The 26,930-nt window shown below is 32.9% G+C and overlaps 1 protein-coding gene and 3 long non-coding RNA genes across 4 annotated transcripts in view; 1 reads left to right on the forward strand and 3 right to left on the reverse strand.

The window, feature by feature from the left end:
• Positions 1 to 4,597, reverse strand: part of LOC143058992 (uncharacterized) — a 115,517-nt gene extending 110,920 nt beyond the window's left edge. Inside the window, exon 1 of the long non-coding RNA XR_012973323.1 lies at positions 4,514 to 4,597. This is a non-coding gene — a long non-coding RNA (uncharacterized LOC143058992). The remainder of the gene's footprint in view (positions 1 to 4,513) is intronic.
• A 4,085-nt stretch (positions 4,598 to 8,682) lies between these two features.
• Positions 8,683 to 9,879, reverse strand: LOC143058443 (uncharacterized). The gene is made up of 2 exons (XR_012973062.1): positions 9,632 to 9,879; positions 8,683 to 8,942 (listed from the first exon to the last, which is right to left on the reverse strand). It is a non-coding gene; the product is annotated as an uncharacterized LOC143058443 (long non-coding RNA).
• Positions 9,880 to 10,615: 736 nt separating this feature from the next.
• On the forward strand, positions 10,616 to 13,089 carry LOC143059713 (uncharacterized). Its single transcript, XR_012973569.1, has 2 exons — positions 10,616 to 10,846; positions 12,674 to 13,089. It is a non-coding gene; the product is annotated as an uncharacterized LOC143059713 (long non-coding RNA).
• A 3,004-nt stretch (positions 13,090 to 16,093) lies between these two features.
• LOC143058332 (uncharacterized) lies at positions 16,094 to 26,930 on the reverse strand. Its single transcript, XM_076231804.1, has 5 exons — positions 26,633 to 26,930; positions 25,795 to 25,951; positions 24,960 to 25,031; positions 18,369 to 19,070; positions 16,094 to 16,239 (listed from the first exon to the last, which is right to left on the reverse strand). Exons 1-5 carry the CDS (start codon positions 26,867 to 26,869, stop codon positions 16,229 to 16,231), a joined length of 1,179 nt encoding a protein of 392 aa, XP_076087919.1. The 5' UTR covers positions 26,870 to 26,930; the 3' UTR covers positions 16,094 to 16,228.

Genomic DNA, 26,930 nt, shown 5'->3' on the forward strand with positions numbered 1-26,930 from the left:
TTTTATCTCATAAGTTACAACATTAATTACCAACAGTGACACTAACATTTCTTAATTTCAATAGTGTAACTCACAATACAATTTCAATATAACATAGCTGTATAAACATTTGAGTTCTAATTAAGAAAAGATATATAAAGTTTTTAACTTTAAAAAATTAAAAGATTAACAGAAAAAAATTAAACAATGCATTTGCATTATAATATATACAATAAACAAAGCCAATGTCTGTTAATTCGTGTAGAATGCTTTTTTTCACTTTTGTGATCATTATTTTTCTGTCAATTGTGTCATTCGTGCGTCTGAACTTATAATCGCAAGAATGCGGAATTATTACATAGTTGAACCGTATCCGATTCGTGTTTCTTACATTTTTCAATATGTTTCTTATATTTTTCAATATTCACTGAACATTATGCCTAAGTAGAAGAATAGAAAATGCGGCATTAAACATAAGTAATTTCAATAGTGTTGTCAGATCACCTCTATGCAATTTATAAATATCTAAAAAATCAATTTTACAATATAAATTTTAGATTTTAAATCATACACAAGTATTTTATGTGTGGATAAAGAACTTTTATCAGTGTAAATAATTCTTATGGATCTACTGTAAATATTGGTGGAGGATATTCAGTGTAACATTTCATATATACCGTACTCCGGGTTCAGGAGGTGTGCCTTAATTGGCAGAAGATATATACAGATAGATATGGCGGACAAATTCAAAGTCGGAAAATTTACAAAAATAAACGATGTTTGGCAAGCAGTTTGGAAAGGAATTTGACGTTTTTGATGCTACAAATGGATAAAACATTAATAAAAGGCAATTTGCAACACGTTCTAATGAAGCTAAGAAATTATTTTGTCTAAAATCAGAATGATTTTATGTACGCTCTCAAGTAACAAGTCAAGTAGAATCTACCGGTATTGGAAGAAAGTATTTATACAAAGTTATTGATTTTAAATAACATTCCATCAATCTGCAAATATTTATAGTCAATGCATTTGTCACGTTTATAAAGAAGGAAATTGGTTATGTCTTTAATTATAGGATGTTTGACATTGTTAGGCAGCAACCATTTGATTTTCGGGGGGGGGCTATGGTTTTTTTTTCTGTGCAAACTTTTTTTTTCGCCTTCGGCGAAGAACAGTCTATTTTTTTAGCGACAAACCGAAGACAATTTTTTTCTTTCAATTTTAGCATTACATATAGTGGCAGCTGAGGGTGAAACAAACAATTTTTTTTACTCAGGGTCCAAAACAAATTATTTTTTTCACCAAAACCTGGAAACAAACTTTTTTTTCCAAAAAAAACCATAGCCCCCCCCAGAAAATCAAATGGTTGCTGCCTTATTGTCATCGATCCTGATATATTTTGTTATTATTTATTTGACTGCGCATATAAAATACAAACCGCAAACGGACCGGAAGTTGATAAGCTTAAAGTCCGGAAACTTTAACGACAATCGATTAAACAAAATCCCAATCGATTATCGACATCGCCAGTCCCAACCAACTGATTTCCGACTTATTCCGATCATCGGAACAACACTATAATATATACACCAAATATAGTTGACTTATTGCATATAGTATCTGAGATACCAACCTGACCACCGACACTTGATATTGAAATTCATGAGAAAATAAAAAAAAAGATTTTAAAAGTTGCATTATGAACTATCACTGACATAAAACGAAAATAAATTGGGATATATATGAAGGGGTAAGTCTACTTTGTATGTACATGTATGTGGTTCTTCGGACAGTTTCATATTAATTACCAGTCTCAGTCAGACATTCTAATTTGTAGCATCTTTTACGCTTTTATCACCCTTAATAGGTGTGAAATATTTGCCACTTGACATTAAGGAAAAACTATACAATAATTCATCGGTGTTTTTTTAATATTGAATATTAATTTAAATTAAATTTACAAAATAATGTTGTTGTGGATGGTGGTTCCTCATCTCTGTATTCTTTTTTTTCTACCATATTTTCACAATCTATATAATTTTTCCCATTATTGTATCTTTAACAAGTTAGTCAGCCATTATTTTCCATGTGTTGCCCATCTTACAATATTCTTTATAACTAATATGAATGTCTCATCTGAACATTCGACTTCCGCTTTGTTTCTATATTTTTGTATTTTCGTCCTGATATTTTTATTTTCAATTACAGCGGGAATCAGGCATCACATTGATACTTAAACATTGAATATTGACCCCGCCCCCTCCATTCAGAACCACAGCAATATACTGAATAAAGATAAGCCTATGTCTCCAATTTGACATAATTTATATTATTTAGAATATGATTATATTACATAACAACCTTTCTTTAAATTTGATCTTTGCCAAAATTTTAACTGCTTATCAATGAACACCAAAGACATATTGTTCACCAGTCTGTGACTCTCTATTGAATTTGTTGTACCTTTAAAATATTTTCGCCAAGTTGCTTCGTGCTTTTATTTGTTCTTTGGTCGAGTTGCTGACTCCAAACACTCAAAACTGCACTTCTCTTTGTAATTTGACAAATAGTGTGTTACTACCCATCAATTTACAAATTAAATCATTACAGTGAAAGAGAAAAATGTAATTGATATAAAAAAAGAAGATGTGGTATGATTGCCAATGAGACAACTCTCCACAAGAGTGAACTCATCACTCTGCATTCTTAACAAATACTCACAATTAACTTTAAAACAAAGTGAAATAGTTTAGAACGTTAAAATTGTTACAAACAAAATAACATAATCAGCAAAAGGTCATAATTAACTTTATCAAAATTCAATGTCAGAAAGTCTTCTGTCTTGGATCTAAAATTCCTGAGAAAATATTAAAAGTCGTGTGTTGACCCATCACTAACATAAATCGAAAACAAACTGATGTATCGAGTAAAATCTACTTTGTATAAATATGGAGTCCTTCAAACACTCACAAAGTTACCAGTCTTAGACTGTCGAATTTGTAATTTGTAGCACTTTTAATTTAAAGTTTTAATCGCTCTCAATGCGCATGAAATATTGGCAACTTGACATTTTCCATTTTCATTTTGAGGGAATTAGGCAGCCTATTGAAGCTGACACCCCCCCCCCCCCCCCCCCCACTTCCCCGGTCCCTTCCCCTATGCAATCAGGATCACCGTCATTTACCGCAACGACAAGCCTTTATCATGAATTTAGCATAAATAAATATGATTATATTGAATGAAAAGCTTTTTTATTTCATCTTTGTGATAATTAAGATATTCAACATATTTTCTATTACCAAACAAACAAACAAACAAATATTTTATTTGCCAATCGTAGCGCCCAATCGTAGCGCCAAAAATGAGCAGAATAATAACAACATAATTTTCAAACATAATGTAAAGTAAATTATAAATAGGTCCATTTGATTGATTTTGATTTAATTGATTAATATGAAATATCAAAGTAAATGAAGTAAGAATTTTGTAATAATAAAAATATATAATATGACCCAATGTCTGTTACTAAGGTTCCTTAATTAGACAGCACATTTCATAGTATACTAAAAATTTTATTAAATATAAAAGAAATAACTATGTAAATGCATATTTGATCATACATATCATTCTATATCTTCATATAGAGAAATCTGATTTGATATTGTATTCCTGTTTATATCTAAAACCTCTAATAATTGACAAATTATTATCAGTGTTAGACTCTGCTAATGTGTAGCAATCTTAAAAGCTTTTCGTGCTAAAACAAAGCTATAATACAAAATATTGCTTGTTTTGTTTTTTTACAACATATATATATACCAATTGAAGACTTATCGGTGGCCTCGTGATATCATATGATCTTTGATCGGGTTGCTGTCTCTTTGACACAATCCCCGTTTCCATTCTCAATTCTATAATTTAACTTCGACAAAAACTCTGTACTATGCTTTTTTCTGTATATATACATAGTGTGAGCCAAGGCTCATTGTTGAAGGCCGTACATTGACCTATAATGGTTTACTTTTTTAAAATTGTTATTTGGATGGAGAGTTGTCTCATTGGCACTCACACCACATCTTCCTAAATCTACATATATATTACGGCAAAAAGTGTTATTTACTTCCCCTCAATTTACAAATGTCAATTGATGTAGAATCTTACAAAATTTCATAATTATCCAATAAATAAAGCAAATTAGTTCTAAGAGTTAAAAGGGTCCTGCACTCAAATAATTCAAAAACATGCAATCGTATTTTACAAGCAATATAGCAAATAGCAAACAGTCATAACATCATCGGAATCTAATATCAGACCAGTGGCGGATTCAGAGGGATGTTTTTTTATTGGACGATCAATGCATTTGAATGGGGACATATAGTTGGATCCCCCTTTTTATTCTTGGTTGGGACCCCCCCCCTTTTTTAAATTGCTGTCTTCATGAGATATCAAGAAAAGATTTTTAAAAGTCGTGTTTTGTTCCGCTACTAACATAAAACGAAAATAATCCAAAAATTATGAAGAGATAAATATTTACCTTGTATATATGGATTTTCAAACAGTTTCAAATTCTAATCCAATATTTTGCTTCTTTTAAAATATGTCTGACGACAAAATAATATGTGTAACACAAAACTTCAAACCAATGAAAACCCACAATACAAGACACACCCTCGGTACTAAAACTACTCACAAAGTGCATTTGTCCACATACTTGTTGATCAATTTATACTTTTAATCGATTTGAGAAAAACTAGCCTTTAGACAATTTATAATGAAGAACGTACATTCGTTTTAAAACTAACTAAGATGTACGTAAAATACTTTAATAGGTATTTTTTTAAACAAACATCTTTATATACGTATATATAAACATTTTAAAACATTCGAACCTACCGCCGAAATTGTCTATAAAAGAGGGGCGAAAGATACCAGACTCGTAGATCGAAAATAAACTGACAACGCCATGGCTGCCGCTAAAAAGAAAAAGACAAACAGATAAATAAAAGTACACAAGATACAAAATAGAAAACGTCCTATATATGCATGAACTATTAGACGCTAGACGGGAAGACAGAAATAATTAATTCGACCAATCCAGATATACGTTCAATGCAAATTGGATTTTTTTTACTACAACCTTTTATTTTTTAATCAAACCGAGTAATTCATAACACCAGGTTTGAGCACGACTGGTCGTGGCTGTGTATTTATACATCCCAAACCCATTAATCCATAGCATCAGGGTAACCACCTTATTCCGACTAGTCGTGATGACTGCGTATTTATGCATCCCAAACAGAGTTATCCATAGCATCAGGGTAACCACCTTATTCCGACTGGTCGTGATGACTGCGTATTTATGCATCCCAAACAGAGTTATCCATAGCATCAGGGTAACCACCTTATTCCGACTAGTCGTGATGACTGCGTATTTATGCATCCCAAACAGAGTTATCCATAGCACCAGGGTAACCACCTTATTCCGACTAGTCGTGATGACTGCGTATTTATGCATCCCAAACAGAGTTATCCATAGCATCAGGGTAACCACCTTATTCCGACTGGTCGTGATGACTGCGTATTTATGCATCCCAAACAGAGTTATCCATAGCACCAGGGTAACCACCTTATTCCGACTAGTCGTGATGACTGCGTATTTATGCATCCCAAACAGAGTTATCCATAGCATCAGGGTAACCACCTTATTCCGACTAGTCGTGATGACTGCGTATTTATGCATCCCAAACAGAGTTATCCATAGCACCAGGGTAACCACCTTATTCCGACTAGTCGTGATGACTGCGTATTTATGCATCCCAAACAGAGTTATCCATAGCACCAGGGTAACCACCTTATTCCGACTGGTCGTGATGACTGCGTATTTATGCATCCCAAACCCATTAATCCATAGCATCAGGGTAACCACCTTATTTCGACTGGTCGTGATGACTGTGTATTTATGCATCCCAAACAGAGTTATCCATAGCACCAGGGTAACCACCTTATTCCGACTAGTCGTGATGACTGCGTATTTATGCATCCCAAACAGAGTTATCCATAGCATCAGGGTAACCACCTTATTCCGACTAGTCGTGATGACTGCGTATTTATGCATCCCAAACAGAGTTATCCATAGCACCAGGGTAACCACCTTATTCCGACTAGTCGTGATGACTGCGTATTTATGCATCCCAAACAGAGTTATCCATAGCACCAGGGTAACCACCTTATTCCGACTGGTCGTGATGACTGCGTATTTATGCATCCCAAACCCATTAATCCATAGCATCAGGGTAACCACCTTATTCCGACTGGTCGTGATGACTGCGTATTTATGCATCCCAAACAGAGTTATCCATAGCACCAGGGTAACCACCTTATTCCGACTGGTCGTGATGACTGCGTATTTATGCATCCCAAACAGAGTTATCCATAGCACCAGGGTAACCACCTTATTCCGACTAGTCGTGATGACTGCGTATTTATGCATCCCAAACAGAGTTATCCATAGCACCAGGGTAACCACCTTATTCCGACTGGTCGTGATGACTGCGTATTTATGCATCCCAAACAGAGTTATCCATAGCATCAGGGTAACCACCTTATTCCGACTGGTCGTGATGACTGCGTATTTATGCATCCCAAACAGAGTTATCCATAGCACCAGGGTAACCACCTTATTCCGACTAGTCGTGATGACTGCGTATTTATGCATCCCAAACAGAGTTATCCATAGCACCAGGGTAACCACCTTATTCCGACTAGTCGTGATGACTGCGTATTTATGCATCCCAAACAGAGTTATCCATAGCATCAGGGTAACCACCTTATTCCGACTGGTCGTGATGACTGCGTATTTATGCATCCCAAACAGAGTTATCCATAGCACCAGGTTTAACCACCCTATTCCGACTAGTCATGGGTTGCGTATTTATATACATCCCAAACCTAGTAATCAATAGCACCATATGTTTAACCACCCTATTCCAACTGGTCGTGGCTACGTATCTATACATCCCAAGCCTAGTAATCCATAGCCCCAGGTTTGGCCACCCTATTCCTACTGGTCGTGGCTACGTATCCATACATTTCGAATAGTTCAACGTTTTATAAACATTAAATTTACAGGAGATAAGTATCAATGATATTATATAGTCACAAACAAGTGCTGATTACTAGTCTGATGGTACTTACGGGAATTTATCTTGCACCTTTCTATCGTTCGAGTTGGACATTATGAGGTGCAAAATATGCCTTTATAATGGTAAAAAGTCGAAACACCATTTAATCCGGCTAAGTGGAACAGTTTTCATGTTTTATTTGCATCCATTATATTTCTACGATTAACAGATTATCTCAATAGCAAAAAGAGAGAGAGAAAAAAGAGAGCGTATTTGTTAACTATATATATATCCACTTGTTTTTAGATGTACCACAACACGAAAATGCCATTTTACGGCTCATTTACATTAATATCAATACCAGAAATGGGTCATACATCAAAACAATGATGGTTAAAGAAGAAAAATAATATGTCATCCACGATGGGATTCAAAGCCACGACCTTCGAACTAGAAGTCCGGCGCGCTATCCCCTGCTCTACACGGACATGAAAGAAAGTTGCCTATTTAAATACTAATACATGACTCGTAAATAAACAATGTAGCCCCTTTAAGCAAATTACTTATAAATGATAAAATATTGTTTTGGTGCATGAATGCTAACCCGAATTATTTAGTCATTGTATTCCGCTGACCTACGATGGCTGCAAAACTCGCGTGGATGAAAATCCGAGTTTTATAGGTCATCTCAATTTACAAAGAGATAAATTAAGATATAGTCCTCTAGCTTTCACTTTAAAATTGTTAATTTTTGTTGTTGAAATATATAGTTATTGTTAATCATAGAAGAGGTACGGTAAAACATAACAGTATAGCTATGTTTCATAACAATTATAAAGGCGAGCGTAGCCGAAGGATTGTACTTGATGGACCACCTCCTTTTTTTTTGGTTATCAGTTTATCCTGGGACTTTTTTACTTTAGTATAGAAAGTCCTTGGTTTATCAAAGTATTTGTATACTAAGTCTAACTATACAAATCCTTGGTTTATCTAAATTCTTCATAAGAAACAAATCTGGTGAAGTTTTTTTTATATCGGCACTCAGGGGCGGATCCAGCCATTTTAAAAAAGGGGGGTCCTAACCCAGGACAAAAAGGGGGGTTCCAACTTCATGTCCCCATTCAAATGCATTGATCGTCCAAAAAAAGGGATGAAAATCCGAGTTTTATAGTCCTTAAAATCCAACTACCGAACACCCCCGCCCCCTCCCCCTTGGTTCCGCGCCTGTCACTACAAACAACGCGTTCGGACAATGTGCACAGATAAACAAATTAGAATTAGACTTCCAAATGAGAAAAAGAAAGAAAACAGCGATGACAGAACAGATATATCACCTCCAAACAAATTAACATTAGGGCCTGGATGGGGTTTAAATAATAGAGAATAAATTGTTAAATCTACAGAAAGTGGACCAAAAAAGCACATTCATCACAACTCGGCCGATTACGTAAGGAGTGCAGCGGATTCACCCGAGGATTACCAATTGCAAAAAACTGCTGAAATAAAAACAATACAGAACGATGGGCAAAAATATATGTAGCAAAAGAGCAAAATAAAAAAAGTCGAAAGTTATAGGACTAAATTAAAAATGAAATATATTTTTTAATACACATCAAAACCTATTGTCAAAAATACACTTTATCCAGCTAGGATACATAAAATTGTATTATTTCATCCAATTTTCAAAGTTCAGAGTTCATCATGCCTAGGAACAAATTCATCATAAGCTATAAGTCCATCTTTATTTTTATCGTGTTCATCGAACAAACCGTCCACAATGTCCTTGAAGTAATCAGAATCTGGTTTGTAACCAATCTTATTTGCAACGAGGTATATTATTACCTATAATAGAATGAAGTGGAAGTTGAAAAAGACGAACACTATATAGATATCTATATTGCATATGATTTCATACGAAACAAATCTTTTGTTGTTGGTCATTTTCTTATTTAACATACATATTTACAATAAATACTGTAAACAATTTGGTTTGCAACGAGGTATATTAATTATTACATTTTTAATAGAATGAAATACAGTGGAAGTTAAAAAAAAACGTGAACACTATAAATATCTGTTTTTGCATATGAAAAAAACACTTTGTTGTTGGTCATCTCTTCAAATAGCATACACATTTCGGGGCCTTTTATAGCTGACTATGCGGTTTTGGCTTTGCTCATTGTTGAAGGCCATCCGATCGGAGTTTAGAATGACGTCCATTATCACTGAACTAGTAAACATTTTTGTTCAGTCAGGGGTAAGCCAAAGAACGCCTCCGGGTGCGGGATTTTCTCGTTGCATTGAAGACCAATTGGTGCTCTTTGTTCCGGTTGTCTCTTTGACACATTCCCCATTTTATTCTAAATATTATGTATCATATGTTTAAATTTAAATGTAGGAAACATACTGATTTATCCTAACTGCTGTTAGATGTGGGGAAACACAATCTTATCAATATTAATAAGAGCGAACAAAAAGTGAAAGGAACCGGAAGTTTAACTTTTAGAAATACACGTGGGTTATTATCTTACCTCTTGACGTGTCAATTTCTTGTTCCTATCCGTGTCTATATCCTTATGAATATTTGACAGTTTGATAGCCTCCTCTTTTAAAGGATTCTCGTCACACGTGATGAAACAGAACAAATGCACGAGAATAACACAAATAGTCACGAGACTTATAGAAGTGGTTTGTTTGAGCATTTTCATTGAGTATTTTGGTTCTATGTTATCTGTGTGTTCAATATTTCACATCAAACTTTGAGACTATATTTCCTTATCAAAAGATATGATAGAACCGAACAAGATAAAGTCATAATCAAATTGCATAGTGTGGCGACAGTAAGGACAGGGACCAAATTATTTTATAAATTAGAAAACAAAATTCAAACGAAAAAAATTTAAACTGAGCAAACATCATTTGAAATTGTCACGGTGACTTTTTTAACCGCACATGTCAGAATGGGATAATTGCCAGTTTCTATGCCAAGAAATAGATCTGTATCTCATCGAAAATTAACGTTGAGTAAATAATCTTTTTCCACTTAAAAAGAATAAAGGGAGAACAAATTAAACCTTTAGAACCTAATCAATCCGATGCCTTCCCCTATTCCCCTGCTACTTCGTATTATGCTGATCGAGTCCAACCATTAGTCAAGTTGGTACTCTGAGCGTTTGTGTTCTTCAACAAGAAGAGAAATTCAATTTGGTACTCTGTCGATATAGTATAAATCGAGTGAATAAAAGATATATATATATATATATATATATACATGTATTTATGTATAATTTAATACGTGAACACTCAAAACAATAAGGGGATCCTTAATTTCTTTATTCTTTAACCGGCATTTTAGACCATGTTTCTTTATTCTTAACATTTTTGGCCTTTTATTCTGAACTTTTTGCTAAATTATTCTCTATTCTGTAGACTCCATCGTGACCCTCTAATATAGCTATAGTATTTTATCTTTATCTTCTAGTACATTTATAAGTGTGTTATAGTTCACGAAGTACATGTACATGTGTGATAAGATGAAAATACACGTGTAGTTAAGTATTAAAGATATTGATATTTTTAGGTAAAGACATAACACTAAAATGATTACGAGGTCGAGTTTCCTAATTGCTGTAATATTATGTACATTAATAACATTATCAATCTGTGAGGAAGATGAAGCAACAAGTCTTGCTAAAGTTTTTGACGAAATGGATACTAATGGGAATAAGAAAGTAACATTTAAAGAGGTAAAGATTTAATTTTAGTCATGTGCATTTTGAAAAAAGGGGGGAGGGGGGGTTGTCAAGCTAACCTTTGGAATGAGACTTGTAAAACGTCTAGCTAATATACATGTGTCGTATATGTAGTTCCATAATAGTGGTCCGCCCCTCCCCACTCTCGAGTCCCCACTTTAATCCGCATCTGATTTGAATTTGAAGCATCTACAAATTAAATTGGGAACAACAAAACTGCATTGCAATGAAGGTAAACAATTCGTTACTTATGAGTAAATGGATATGTGGGGTTAAAGTCAATAAGACAGCAACCCAACGACACAAATAATAAAAAAAAATCAACATCCAGAGGTCAAAGTACAGTTTTACACTAGACCGGGCTTACAATTTGAAAACACTTCCAGTAGTCCTAGTTTGCGAAAATTAGTTCATATAATCTCAGATCCTCAGCTCAGATCACATGTAGTGTTATGATTCTGAATGCTATTTGTTTACAAGTTATGTCGCTATCTGCTGTCTCAATCGTTTAGCGTTTCATATATACATGTATATATATATATGTGTGTCTCATGACTGCCACACGAATAAAATGATAGCATTCGGCCTTCAAAAATGGTTACTTGCTAAATATATAAAAGTAGTCGAAAGACCTGACAGATTGATAGGGATACTTCACTTCTGCATTCTATATTTATGTATGGCATTTCTCTTTATTCTTTGTATTTTGCCACCCCATTATTCTCTACTTTACACATTTTTCTCTATGCTTTATATGTTTGGCCCATTATATCTACACTTTCCCCCATTGTTATCTATTCTGTAAACCGGTCGATCCAGATCCTCATATAAGATCACAACTAAATTCAATAATAAATTTATCGAAAACATAAAAAAAAACTGGACTTCATAAGAGCAATAGCATATACGATCATATAAAAAACACAGAAAATCTTCATAGCAGCGACATAGGAAGACCAATAACTAGGTCAATTAACATTTTAAACCCACTTTGATTAATTTCCGGGCGAAAGCACAAGTGAGAAATCTCTGAATGATACATGTAAGATCAATACACTTTATCCGGAATAGAAGATCTGCTACTGAACTTTCAGGAAATATTCCAAAACTTCCTTTATTTTACAACAATCATCACAGAAACTCTATTTCCAAAGTACTATAATAGATTTATCTGTACTGAACATCATGTGCGTCACTAATGAGTCTTTTTGGAGACGAAACGCAGATGTACAAGAGTTTAAGCCTGGTAACTGTAATGATCTTTTAAAGATCCACATAATATAATCATAATGGAAAAATCCGTCTTTGTACTTGTTTGATAGAAAAAAACTCAGATATTTGAACCATGCATGCTACATGTATCTGAAAAAAAATGTATTTTTCAAATGTGTGTAAACTTGTTTGAGTGTGTGAAAATCTTCAGATGACGGATAAAATAAGCATGATGCTTGGAAAACAAGAAATGTATTTATCATTATTGGCCAGATATTCAAATCAATTGTATATAGATATAAGAAGATGTGGTATGAGTGCCAATAAGACAACTCTCCATCCAAGTCACAATTTGTAAAAGTAAACCATTATAGGTCAAAGTACGGCCTTCAACACAGAGCATTCATTTGGTTAACGCCGAACAGCAAGCTATAAAGGTCTCCAAACATGATTAGTGTAAAACCAATCAAACAGAAAAACCAACGGTCTAATCTATATAAGAACTAGAAACACTAATGAACCACATCAACAAACAACAACCACTGAACAACAGGTTGTTACATATCTATATTCCCATATTTATACATTGTTTATTTTTATCTATTGTAGGTATCAGCATTTTTGTCAAGTAAAGGGTTGAATCAGGACGATCAAGATTTTAAAAGAACAGTTCAAACATTCATGGATAGCTACGACAAAAACAAAGACAAAATTATAACATATGATGAATTCGTACCTAAACATGACGAACTTTGAAACGTCAAATACAAGATGTGAATGAGAGATTAACTTATCAATTTTACTGATACATATATATATAACGATGCACTTGAAACGACTGTAGAGTGACACGAGAAACATTTGCTTTAAATGTATATTGCAAATGTACATGTATACATGCTGTGAGCATTATTATATGAACATTTATAAAAAGTACTTAACAATGTTCAAACATATGCTTTGTTTGTTTTATAAAACGGACATAACATAAGTAAAATAATTAAAAAAAAAAGTAAAAAAGCAAACTTTAATTTGGCATTTAGTGTACAATTGTATATTTTTAATAGTTTACACTGGACGTTACGCAAACAACAAATAGTCAGGGCATGCATACATACTTCACACACCCTTTAAAAAAATACTGAGGACTGGTTACTTTAATATTTATGATTTTACTATTGTAAAAAGTGTAAAAAAAAACCAAATGCATGTAGATCACGAAAACATTTTGACTAACCCTGCTTTTCACTAGAACGTCTACAATGTGCCTGTTTGTTAACATACAGGTTCTTAAGGTAATAAATAGCCCGCAGGAAAGACATGCCACCTTAACCAACAGACTTACTATTCTGAGTCCGATCCCACAGTCTTATATCCCGTTAGAAACAACGTTTTGTTGTGCTATGTTTGGTTTGTATTGGTCAAATAATTCCATTATGGTTTGTCTCTAGTTCTGAGACACTGTAGGCAATCTGTTGATTATGGAATTAACCTTTCTTACATTCTTTCATTGAAACATTTACATACTAATAAGTTTCAATTATAAAATCGTAAACACAGAGGTTGACAGTTCTTTTGATTTTTAGAGATATCATGAAAATTGGCTGCTGGAAAAAAGTTGCTGCTATCTCAATTGGCTGCCAGCTTGAGTGGTGATTTTAATTGAACATTGTGTTTTGTTTACTTTAAAGGAATGTTTCTATTTGTTTTAATTGTGGTCTTTCAAATTAATTTATTTGTACTTTTAAAGGTACAATCTTTGAACAATTATGACAAATGAGGTTATTTTGTTCATGTTATGTTTTCCGATTCGTGCGTCCGTCCGGCCTTGGAGTGACAGGTGGTTGAGACCAGGTTTAGGGTAGTTTGTGATCATAACAGTTGGACACTTTATATATTATGTTCATTATGCAGTGAACAGTTTAAGGTATTTGCCAAATTAGGGATCGGGCTACGATTTAACAGTTCCTAGTGCATGGAAATGTTTTTTGTTTAAGGTCTTCGTTTTGTTATTTTGTATCAGATTTAACATTTAGAAAACAAATGCACTGATTTCTTATCTGATTTGCAAATTACGAATTCTCAGACCATGCAGATTGCAGTTTCTTATTATTATCTTTTACTGTAAAATAATATATGTACAAAAAAAGAAGATGTGGTGTGATTGTCAATGAGACGTCTCTTTACAAGAGACGAAATTGAACAGAAACTAATATCTATAGGTCATACACCGTACGACATTCAACAATGAACAAAGCCCACATCGCATAGTCAGCAATAAAAAGCCCCGAAATGACAAATGTAAAACAAATATGTAACACAGCAACAAACGACACCACTGAATTACAGGCTCCTGACTTGGAACAGGCAAATACGTTTACAGAATGTAGTGGGGTTACACATGTTAGCGGGAACACAACCCTCCACCTAACCTGGGACAGTGGTGTAACAGTACAATATACGAACAAGCTATACAAATCAGTTGAAAAAGGCTCAACTCATCAGATCGATACGAAAAAGAAATACATCTTAAAAAAAACACAGAGTGGACGTGGCCGGGTACTCGTTCATCCCAACAACGAAACGACACCAAGCAATTTTCTCTACATTGAAACATCGAATAAATCGAAATCACTAGTGCAGTTTCCCGCTATTAGATTTCCAAATTTTAATTGCACAATCATTTCAGCAGCTTTTGATTTGGAATAAGCAATTGTTAAATTCCTTCAATTAATTTACCATGTGAGGTACGAGTTTATCTCATTGTTGAAAGTCGATCTAATTGGTAAGCTTACCACATCGTCGTACTTTTGTACTATATATAGTTATGGTGTTAAGTGGTTGTCTTTTAACCTTTTTGTAAATTCTCTGTGTCTTAAAAGTACATGTTTAATATATCATGTTTAAAGCCAGTCTGATATATGAATCTATGCATTGAAATTAATATCAACTTGGAGTTAACAGCTCAAAAGCCGAAAAAAATATTAACTCGAACTCTACGGAATTATTCTAACTGAATATATGTGTTGCACATGTTAATCTTCCATGAACCTAGCTCTGCTCATAAAATAAGGAACATCAACGGCTTGTTTTTTTCTCTTTAATACAACTATGAACACATCATTTCGATGGAATTTGTAATAATACATCGTAAAATATCAAATGGCAATCGGTGCTCAACATTTGTATTAAGATTTTAGCAACTACTTGCGTACCAAGAACCTACTAAAGAAATGTTTTCTAGATGGTAAGAACGTGTAGAAATCGTTCCTGTGGTAGGTTTATGGTTAGCGAAAAGTTGCTAAAATATTAATCCAAATGTTGAAAACACATGCTTATAGTATAGCACCAATTGACAGTTATGAAAAAAATTAAGTAAAACCAAATACACACTTGTACTAAAAAGTCTCGACCAAATGATGAAGAGTAAGAGAGGCGAGATAATAAAGGGATAAACAAACTCATAAGTCGAAAATGAGTTGATAATGGCTTGGAAAAACGAAAGATCCACGAAATACAATTACTTATATACAAGACTCTAAAAACCAAACAAAATAAAATTGAGAATGAAAATGGGGAATGTGTCAAAGAGACAACAACCCGACCATAGAACAGACAAGGCTTCAAAAAACAGGAACAACACAAAAAACTGGAGTCATCTCGGTGCAGATTCTGTTTCACATATGACAGATCATGACAGTTACCGTGTTGCCCATGTACATTATGTAAGTGACAGTAGATTTCATGCCGGGATCACCCTACTACTGTATATCGTGAAATCTGAAATAATTTTCGACGCAAGACGCATCTTTAGTATTGATGTGTATTTTTATTTTTTAAACTTATAATTATGTACAATTTTCTAGTAATCATAGATAGAAAGACTTTGTGTGCTGACTAATATAAACTCAAAACGTATTTGTCGCTTTAAGTCTGATATATAAAAAAAAAATAATAAAAACAACAAACTTATTTCTCGGTACACAGTAGTATGGGTGTCCATGGCGAATAAAAAGAATAACATTTAAAATTTGTATGAAATTATAAGTCTCTTCATTTAATGGAAAAATGATATTAAATATAAACGATTTTAAGTGACTTTGTAGTAAAAACTTCCTTCTTCTTCCATTTACATCTGGTTGATCATGCGCAAGGACACCCAAACTAAGCGACACCTACAACGATAAAGAATCAATGTCAGTAAGAATGCCTTGTTGAAAGCGTCAAAATCTTGTTAAAAAAACACGCTTAAGTTATCTGAAGTTTTTCCAATTCAGGATTAAAATCTACAACTGACTGATTCCGTATCTTCTTCTTAATTTCTTTCAATGATGAGGATGAACATAGAAATTACTGACATATCTGTTGAGAAACCATATTTTAGCATGCTAACTTTATGACTTATTTATGATTTTCTTAAAAGCAAAATTCAGCATTTAATATGATATTGTGATTCTGTATTCCTAATAAATGCATGTAAAATATTCAGCGCATGGTTTTGCCATCAAACTTTTACTATTTTGCTATTTTTAGAAGACATAATGCAGCTTAGTATGATGAATTGTTCCTTACGCAGGTTCACATTAACGAAACATACTGCACAACGTAAAAAGGAGATCTCAAACAACATATAAAAAAAGCGTTTTAACTGGAAAAAACAGGACTCTTTTTCTTAATAGAATAGTGGAAGCCATACATAATTTTGTTATAATACATCTCAAATTGGTTTTGACTTTCTTCTTGCTCACATGGGAAACCAAAACAGACTGTGTGCAGTTATTAAGTACAATCTTATTATTTCAAAATACAATGAAACCTGACTAAACCGAATCCTGTATAAATCGAAAACTTGTATAAACCAAACATGTTCGTGAGCACCGTCATTTCAAATTATGTGCGTTGTGAACCTGATAAAACCGAACAACATCTTAAGTCCCCAAGAGGTTCGGTTTAAACAGGTTTCACTGTACTCCAAAATATGGACACAGGGGACAACCTACTAGACATTTTTTTCCAGTCCCACTGGTAGAAATAGAAAAAGCTTATTGAGCTGAAGTGAAAATGTCGGAATGAAAAGACAAAATTTGTGGAACATTTTATAGAAATGGAAGTAAAGCTTTAGTCAGACAAACCCCGTATTCCAATTTTTACAACACATCAAACACTGAACGGCGGACATAACAATACGAACATTAGCGATGAACAAACGTAGCACAGCACTAAATGCAAAACGGTTAATTAAACATTTATATTAAAACAAATCGTATTATAACACAAAGACATAAGGGAGCTACCATTTGATTTTTAGGGGGGGGGGGGGGGGGCTAGGATGAAATTTGAAAAAAATAGGCAGAACAGGAGTTTTGAGTAAAAACAAAGGCAGGATGAGACAATTGCCAAAAAAAAAGTCAGGACAACAAATTAGGTAAAAAACGTCAGGATAAACCAAAAAAAAAGCAGGACCAAACAGAGTGAAAAATAAAAAGGCAGGACAGAGATTACAGCTAAAAAAAATGCAGGACAAAATTTTTCATCCTAGCCCCCGCCCCCCGTCCCCCCCCCCCCCAATTAAAATCAAATGGTAGCTCCCTAAGATTAGATAAAACGTAACGAACACAAGTTATTCAAACAAAATGTAATACTATTAAACGGTGTAATATCTATACTGTTTTAATTTACAGTTTTGACTTTATCTATTTTTGTTGCTATAATAATTTTCAAAATTTTCTTATGTATTGTTTTCGTTTAGATATTGAATCTCTTGCATTTCTTTTGAATAGAATATAGCTTTATCAAAACTGATTTAATTTATTTTTTTATCAAATAATTTAGATCGTGTAAATTGTAGAAAAGATTCCAAGCTAGCCTTGCGATCCGAAATTAGCAAATGCCGGTACACGCACTCTGATCGGAGCTACGCTTCTAAATAAACCAAAGCCATCCGATGGTGGCGTTCTCACAAACGACGTTGTCATTGAGTCATCGATGACGCGTCGACCTGGTTGTCCTTTGCTAAGATCCCTTGGCGGCAGCACCATATTGCGTGTTCGTGCAACTTTTTGCCATCGCGCGACACGGTTACCTGCTGTGTTTGACGTTTGTTCATCACGTGTTGTTCTTATAGTGTTCATCGAGTTGAAGGACGTTCCGCCATTACTTCCGGGCAAAGATCCAACATTATTAGAAGCCACTCCGGCAGAAATAGGTTGCACAAACGAGTCACCAGCTACATTAATTGGTGGTGGAGGGGGCATGCCAGATGTGGCCATTGCTGCTAGGGCCAGATTGCTGTTTTCAGTCATACCATCTACTATATTCTCAACTACGTCTGCTGCTGCGTCCATTCCGTCTGCGGCTGCATCTGCCATACCACCCATGGCATCATTCATTCCGTCAACTGCATCGTTGACACCACCGGTCATAGCATCAGCTGTGTCATCTAATGTGTCTTTCATTCCGTCAATTGCGTCTCCCATTGCATCAACTCTATCGTCTGCTGCGTCTTTCATGACATCAATTCCATCGCCCATTGCATCTCCAATATCCCCCATACCGTCATCCATATTATCACCTATATTTTCAAAGCCTTCTCTCATTTTTTCTCCCATCTCGCCAAAATTTTCCATCATTTCACCTTCTGCCTCAGGCATGTCAATAGCAGGCATTTCTAAACTATCCCTTCCATCAAGTCCATCATTGCCATCGATATCCCAACTATCGACACCATCGCCGTCTCTGTTGCTTTTTCTTCCTTTTTTCGAGCCTTTTTTACCTCTTCGTCGACTCTTTATATCAGAATCTTTGCTATCGTCACTGATATCGTCACTGCTATCGTCACTGCTATCGTCACTGCTATCATCTTTTGACGAGTCACTGCTATCGTCGCTATCATCTTTTGATGAGTCACTACTAGAATCGTCGGAATCACTTCCTTTTCCGCCTGACTCATCACTATCTTCGTCAAATTCGGAATCAAACATGTCTTCATTTATTTCAAATTCATAATCTGAAATAAAAACATATTACATTAATCAAAATGTATATATTAGAGGCAAAACGAGTTTATCGATGTCCATATCTCAGAAATTGATGAAAAAGATATAAACTATTGTCATTTTAGTCGTAAAAAATGCATATAAACATTGTAAGTAGCCCCACTGCTGAGAATTGTTTATTAAATGTGGCAACATATATTTCGAATATATGGAATATAAACCCAACTCTGTATTGTTCTACATTCGTCAGAGGTGATTAAACATGATACTTTATGAAGATTGTGTTCATGCCATGGATTTCCATCTGGGTAGCTTTGTAAAGTTATTTTGTTTTGTTGTTTAATTTTGAAATGTCTAAAAATGCCGAATATGTAAAATAGGAAGATAACATAGAAATAACTGTAGATCTAAATGTGTATAAGAATCATAATGGGTACAGGTTTCAGCATTTTAATATTTGCCAATGTATCTCCAATTCTGCAATACATGACAGTATTTTAAAATTCAAAACACCTTGTGGGACTCCCCATGTTTGATTATGTATTTCCGAATGGATTTTAAATGATTCTTTTTTTTTTTTTTTAATTTACTTTGTAATCTTCCAGGCTTATCTTTATTTTTGGAATTTTAAATTTGCGCATAATGGATCCCATGATATTGAAAATAATATAATAATTGGTAAAAAATCGTGTGGGCATTGCTTTATCATAATGTGTATGCTTAGACCTCCCACAAAACAATCATAAGTGTTTGTTTTTACATGTAAATAATTGTTTATTTACATGTAAATAATTAGGTATGTTCCCTTGTTAATTGTATTATTTGTGTAAAAAAGTAGTTTTTTATGTAGCAAACATTTCCGTGTTATTTAGTGAATACAAAATTTATCACTTTCCACATTAGGAAATATATGAAGTGTCAAATTATACCAAAGTACCATGTTAACCAAGTCAAAACAACAAACAACATAATTAAAAAACACCAAATGTGCTCATGACAAACTAACATTCAGGGTTATGCGTACATGTTGGAAACGGGTTAATACGTCCAATAATGTAGCAAATTTGTATTTGCTAATGACAGCGATAAAGGAAACGTTATGTTCCTGGCATATTTTTAAAAATCTTTTCCAATATGCTCTCCGAGTCATTTAACACCACAGTGTTACAATAGCCTGGGTGTAAACAAAACAATAATTTCATGTAAGAAACAAATAATTACTTTAATCGATTACTTAATTTAAATCCCTTTTTTCGGGGTTTCATTTTGTTTTGTAGTTACTTTAAAGTCATATGAAACCTCAAATTAAAAAAAAATATGCATCTGTTTTTTATAACTAAATGGATAGTTTTCATTATAAAACTTTTGTACATATACTTTTTTCTGAGAAAAATTCTTTAATTTGTCCACATTTAGAAGAAGTTTACTTATTTTTAATTGCTTGCTTCCAGGAAGCAATTCGCCGACATATTTTCCGTATGCATAGTGACCTGAGCGTAACACTCCTCGTAAAAATCCGGTGATCGCAATACGCATGAATCTGTCATTAAAATAAACAATTATCTGATTGTACATGTTAAACACGTGCTTAATACCCATGCTTTTTGTTATTTATTTACTATAAGGTGACAATCGGTAAACTTCGGCTTCAAAACACGGCATTTAATGAGCAGCCATATTTGTTAAATCATAACAGACAGAGAGAAAAAAAATTGACGATTATACGATATATTTGCGTAAATAATGATAAAATCGTGCACAGAGGACTTAGTTTGTGATATATACATGCATTGGTTCAAGAATTGGAAAAACATTATTTTTCACCACTCACTCGTTTCATATGACTTTAAAAACTATTTTTTAGCTTCAATGGATATCTCATCAACATTATTATTTTTTTGTTTATTTCATAAGTGTTCTTTTTTTTTTTTTAACTTATTGACTTTTATTTTCCTTGTGTTTTTTTAATATCACCATTAAAAATTTCGATCTATTTCCTTTAGTCAAGGACTTCTTTCTATATAATCATCAAGATGAATTAAAAAAAATAAAAAAATAAAAAAAGTAATTCGCATACGCTAACGTTATGACTGGAAGTTCATCTTTTTAAGAGTTCGTATATGATTTGCATATTTTCACATACTTGAATATGATTGGTTATTTATAACTTTTTTCTTTAGTATAAACTTCGAAAGATTACGTTGGTGAAATATATTTGTTACAATGCGAGTTATACTTTATTAACTACATAATTGTAGAACAGAACAAGATAAATATATTTGACCGTTTATTGGTTTCTACTTATGGTCATAGTAAAACAGTCAATAGTCACCGATGACATGACGTTTATTGATACTAGATAGATCTAATTATGCAACTATAATTACTTGTTTTAATGTTGATTATAAAGGTATGTATGTTCATACCTGTCTAAAAGTTATGACCGGAAATAATGAAATCGATAAACGACAAATATTCTAATAATTATAAATGCATGAATTTGGTAGACATGCATTTTTCTCGCAAAGATATATTAGAGGTTATTTCCGTTCCTTCATAAGTAGGCCAAAACAGACATAAATAATCATCAGATGACACGAAACTTATGCATGAAAACATCATTTTCGCAGGGAGAAACCTCCAATGACGATTTGTTACTGTTTTTATTAGGTCTAAACAAAGGAATCTTGCTTAAACTTGAACTTATTAAATACAAAATACGTGAAATTCATTTTTGTAGTAACTTTAAAAGAATCGTCATCGAAAACCGTTAAAAAATACATTTTGTTTTAAATTCAGGAAATGTAGTAATGTTCCTTTTTAAATATTTGTACCAATTTGAAAATAGTATCGAAAGAGTCTCATCATTTTATTCATTATGCAATAAAACCTTACAAGCAATTCGTCAAACATATCTGAAATATATAAGTACTCAAACTTATCAAACTGTTTGAAAACAAAAACAAGTATGACATTGATGGCACTAACTACGTTACAACGAAAATCATTTTACATACATTGTCACTACATTGTAACGATGTTATCAGTTGGTTGTGTCCAATTTAACACTTAACAGGCAATCATATCAACTTGGAATTTATTTTTAATTATGGAATTATTCAATGTTCTGTGCGGCGCACAATACTTTTTTTCAGACAGTGCTATGCACCGCTCAAAACATGAACATACAGAATAAACATTGAATTCATTAAAAAGTTTCAAGCACAAGAAAATATGCAAGTTCCATAATTAAAAATACTTCTAAGTTTACATAATAGCCTGTTACTTTTTACTGATTTATCTCTTGATATCAAAAACATACAACTAATTAATATTTGACACGCAGGGCAAAAGATATAAATAAATAATTTTTGATCATTTTAGTTGAATATTAGGCCCAACTGATCATTCTTTTTAGAGGTCTTAATACCTTTTTGCGGGACGACAGATTTGTAATTATAAAAAAGAAGATGCGGTATGATTGCCAATGAGACAACTGTCCACAAGAGTCTATTTTAGTTTTTTTTTATTACTTCGACATTATTGAACGTATCGCACGTTGACCATTGAAAAAATGGGACAAAGACGATGTGTTTCTATTTCAGACCACCCAATATTTTGGAACTTTTTATAATACCTGTATGTACTATTCAAGTTAAAGAATAAAGTTTGACTTTTATTTGCAATGCTAAAGCCTCTGTAAATATGTAAATAAAAGTGGGGCAAAAGATACCAGATGGACAGGCAACCTTATAGATATAAAATAAACTGACAACGCAATGACTCAAAGTGCAACTTCATTTCTTACATGTTAATATATATTGAGGGAAACTCCCAAAATACTTGATGTCGAGAATAAAACTATCGATACGTCCCTTTGGTGATTGGTATATATGTGAGCGTTAAATTATGAAAAGGTAAAAAAACGATGGGTTCAACATGTTCAAATGATTAAATATATAATACAAAAAGTAAAATCACAAAAATACTGAACTCCGAGAAAAATTCAAAACAAAAATTCCCTAATCAAATTTCAAAATCAAATTATAAAACACATCAAACGAATGGACAACAACTGTCATATTCCATACTAGGAACAGACGATTTATATACATCGTATTTAACAACTGTACTGTCATACTAATTATTGTTAACTAAAATTAAAATATTTAATAATCTTTAAAAGAAAATATGCTTGGCGTTTGATACCTCATAGAAAAATGTATAGTTTATTTGGTTGATATAAAAAGTTGGTCATGAAATTGTACTCTTGTCTTCGTTTCTCCTTTTTATTAAGATGTTGTATTATTTTATATTATATTATATTATACACTCCCACTAAAACCATGCGTCATTAATTGGCAATAATGGAAGTTGCTAATACCGAACATAGTTTGTAAAGATTTAAGTACGATAACAATCCCTGCATTGCAATAAAAACCCTATAACAAGTGACCGGTTTATATGCATGCTATTACATTATAACGATGTTATCAGTTGGTTATGTCCGTTTTAACACTTTTTAATGTTTATTTGGTATACAAAGCTATACAATGATTTATCAATAATACTATCGATAGGAATATACAACTGCAACATAAGAAAGATGCGTCGCAATGGATCGAAATAAAAACTTATAAAGTTATATTATTTCGGGTTATGTATGAGAATAGTTTTAAACTAGTAAATTTTGTGGCCCTTGATAGCATGCTTTTTGGAGTGAGCCAAAGCTCCGTTCTTTGACCTATACTGGTTAACTTTTACAAATTGTGACTTGAATGGAGATTTGTCTTATTGGCACACTCATACCACATTTTCTTATATCTATATAAACATTTGTCAATTGGACAACTCTTTGTCAGATGAATGTCAGCAACTATAGGTCATCGTTTGACCTCAAATAAATGGTAATTATGTTCATCAGTTTGATGTTCTGACAGCACATAATTCCAGTGGTTTTATTAGTAATACAAATGCTCGTGAGAATATATACCGTTCTTATATTGATCCCTTCGTTCATAATAAGTACATTGGGAACAATTAAATGAATAGCAAACAGTTTAATGTGTTGTTTCTATAAGCACAAATATTAAAATAAAACCAGAGGAATCAAAATAAAACGTTTCACGATTTACAAGTAGTGTTGTGTCGTTGTTCTCCTCTTATATTTAATGCGTTTCCCTCAGTTTTAGTTTGTTACCCCGATTTTGTTTTTTGTCCATGGATTTATGAGTTTGATCAGCGGTATACTACTGTTGCCTTTATTTACAAGACTTGCTTTTAATAAAAGGAAACAAGTGACCACATAGATCCGATTTATTATTTTTATACTTGATAGATCAATTCGGGTTAATTTTATTTTTATCAAACTTGTTTTCATTGCATAAAATTAACGTTAGTTTCTTAAATCTCAAGTTTGCTTCATTAAAAGGTTTTGAATAATAACCTGGATATTAAAATGTCTCCTTTGAAATATGCAAGTTTGCCTTTTCTTATGTAGAAAATGTGTTGTTAAAAAACAAATTACGACTTCATATAACGTAACGTATCAAAATATAAACTTAATATCATTTACACTTTTCAAGATATGAAAACAGTGAAAATTTCTTCTCATCAATCCTCTTCAAATGTGTAAAAAAGTAAAATCACAAAAATACTGAACTCCGAGGAAAATTCAAAACAGAAAGTCACTTATCAAATGGCAAAATCAAAAGATAAAACACATCAAACGAATAGACAACGACTGTCCTAATCCTGACTTGGTACAGGCATTTTGGTGTGTATTTTCCTACTCTTAAGAATGGGAAAGTTTGAAGCATGTAGTTCGTAGAAACTACGCAATCACTCAAGCTGCTTGGATAAATATACATGAAATATTGTATAACTATATCATAACTTACTGTCGTCGACAACATCTTGGTCAGTCACCCAAACATCATTGTTGAATTCAAAAAAGTCCAATTTCTCGTCATCTGAAATAAATACAATAGAATGAGTTAATTGCTTATACAATGCTAAAAGGTAAGTGGTTCAATAAATCAAGTTATTATACATATCTTCTTATACTCAATGGTAGACAATTCTATGTAAAGAGTGGGTTACTTCTTATATAGTACTTTCAATACAATAATGATTTTAAAATTGTAGTAAATGCAATGTTTAAAGAAGTGAGAATAATTTTGTTTATCTAATGTGTACATTACATTAAAATAAACGTCTCTTTGGTGGTGCTCTAATCCAAATACTTTTATAATCCCATAATAAATACCAACGTTGAAGTTCTTATATAACCAAAAAGCATTAAGTATATACAAAAAACTGGGCCAGTCATCAGAGCTTTGAATGATAGAGATACATGTATTTGTCTTTGTAAATTATTAACCTTCCTGTTAGACGATATTTTGGTGATGTCATTTTGGCATGTATCGGTATTTGTAAAGCCGGCCATCGTGTTGGTGTGCTATAGTAATTTGTGGTTTTCTTTTCATTTTATATATGTGCTTGTGTTCTTATGCCATTTTGTACGTTTTATGGTGATTACGATTATAACACAATGTTGGCTGCAGTTCCTTTATTTTTTCTTGACATTTTTACCTATTATATTTGTTTGTTTTAATCACCCATTGTTTCCCTTTAGAATTTTCACTGGATTTCGGTATTTTTGTTACTTAACTTTCTTCTTAATTCAAAAATGATTTCCAATCCTTTATGATAGAAAATATAAACATAACTTACCATCTAAATCTGCAGCTTTGAACGCTCTGACCACGTGCTGTTTTCTAGGATTATGCCCTAAAGCTCGTGCAAACTCGAAAAGATTAACAACGCCATCGTTATCTATATCAAAAAACTTCATTTTACTTGGTAAAGGTGTCATGTGCATATGGTTTGTCTGAAATAGGTAAAGAAAAATTAGTTTTTGTCATGTGTGCTTTATATTACTTGATATATGAGAAAAAAGCAATGGTTTAATCCAATAACCAAATTAGTATGAAAAACATAAAAATATAATTATGAATAAGCAGAGAACAATACAAGAAGTTTTTCCATAATTTCAAGTGTGCGGCGTTGGCACGTTCGTATGTGAAAGAAATGTTGTCATCTGAAGATGATATCAAATACATTTTTAAAGTAAATTATTAAATTTAAAAAATAATTATCATCCAACCTTTTTATATTGTTGCCACTATTAAACATACATTATGAATTAGTTATGATAGGATGTTATTTTTGAATGAAGTTCATTTTTCTTCTTCTCATCGCGTAGTTACCATTCGGTGTGTCCCTCCAAAAAAGAATATTGCTATAGAAACAATTTGTTGCGGCAGAACATTTTTGATTTCAAAATTAAATCAGGTTCATTTGTGTCGCTCTAACTTGATTCATGCATACAAGTATACTGTATTAGTTAAACATTAGAAACGAGTTCAGATTGTTTCATTCGGCTATTAATTTGAGTAGCATACATGGCAGTTTGGCGATTTTTTTCTTACACGGAATGTTTTTGTTTTAAATTGAGCAAACCAATTAAATATATTTAAATCTGATTAGATATATATTATTAAGTACAAACCGAGCTGGTTGCTCTTTTTGATCTTCGTTTTCTAATTCTTGAAGTGCAAACATTTTGGCAAACAAATCCACACTTGTAATCTGAACTTAATGAATTCGGATCCTTTTTACACATTCTAGGACAAACGTCCCTGCATTGTCCTTTTAAGACATCACGAAGTGAAAACTGCATATGCCATGCCGATGATAGTTCATAATACAATGAAATGGATAAAATCCAAAGAAGAAAGGTCCTCATTTTGTGTGTATAAAATTTGTAGAATGCTTGTCTCGTCCAGTTACTATCACAAATAAACACC

The sequence above is a fragment of the Mytilus galloprovincialis genome, chromosome 14, assembly GCF_965363235.1.
Source record: "Mytilus galloprovincialis chromosome 14, xbMytGall1.hap1.1, whole genome shotgun sequence".
Taxonomy (NCBI): domain Eukaryota; kingdom Metazoa; phylum Mollusca; class Bivalvia; order Mytilida; family Mytilidae; genus Mytilus; species Mytilus galloprovincialis.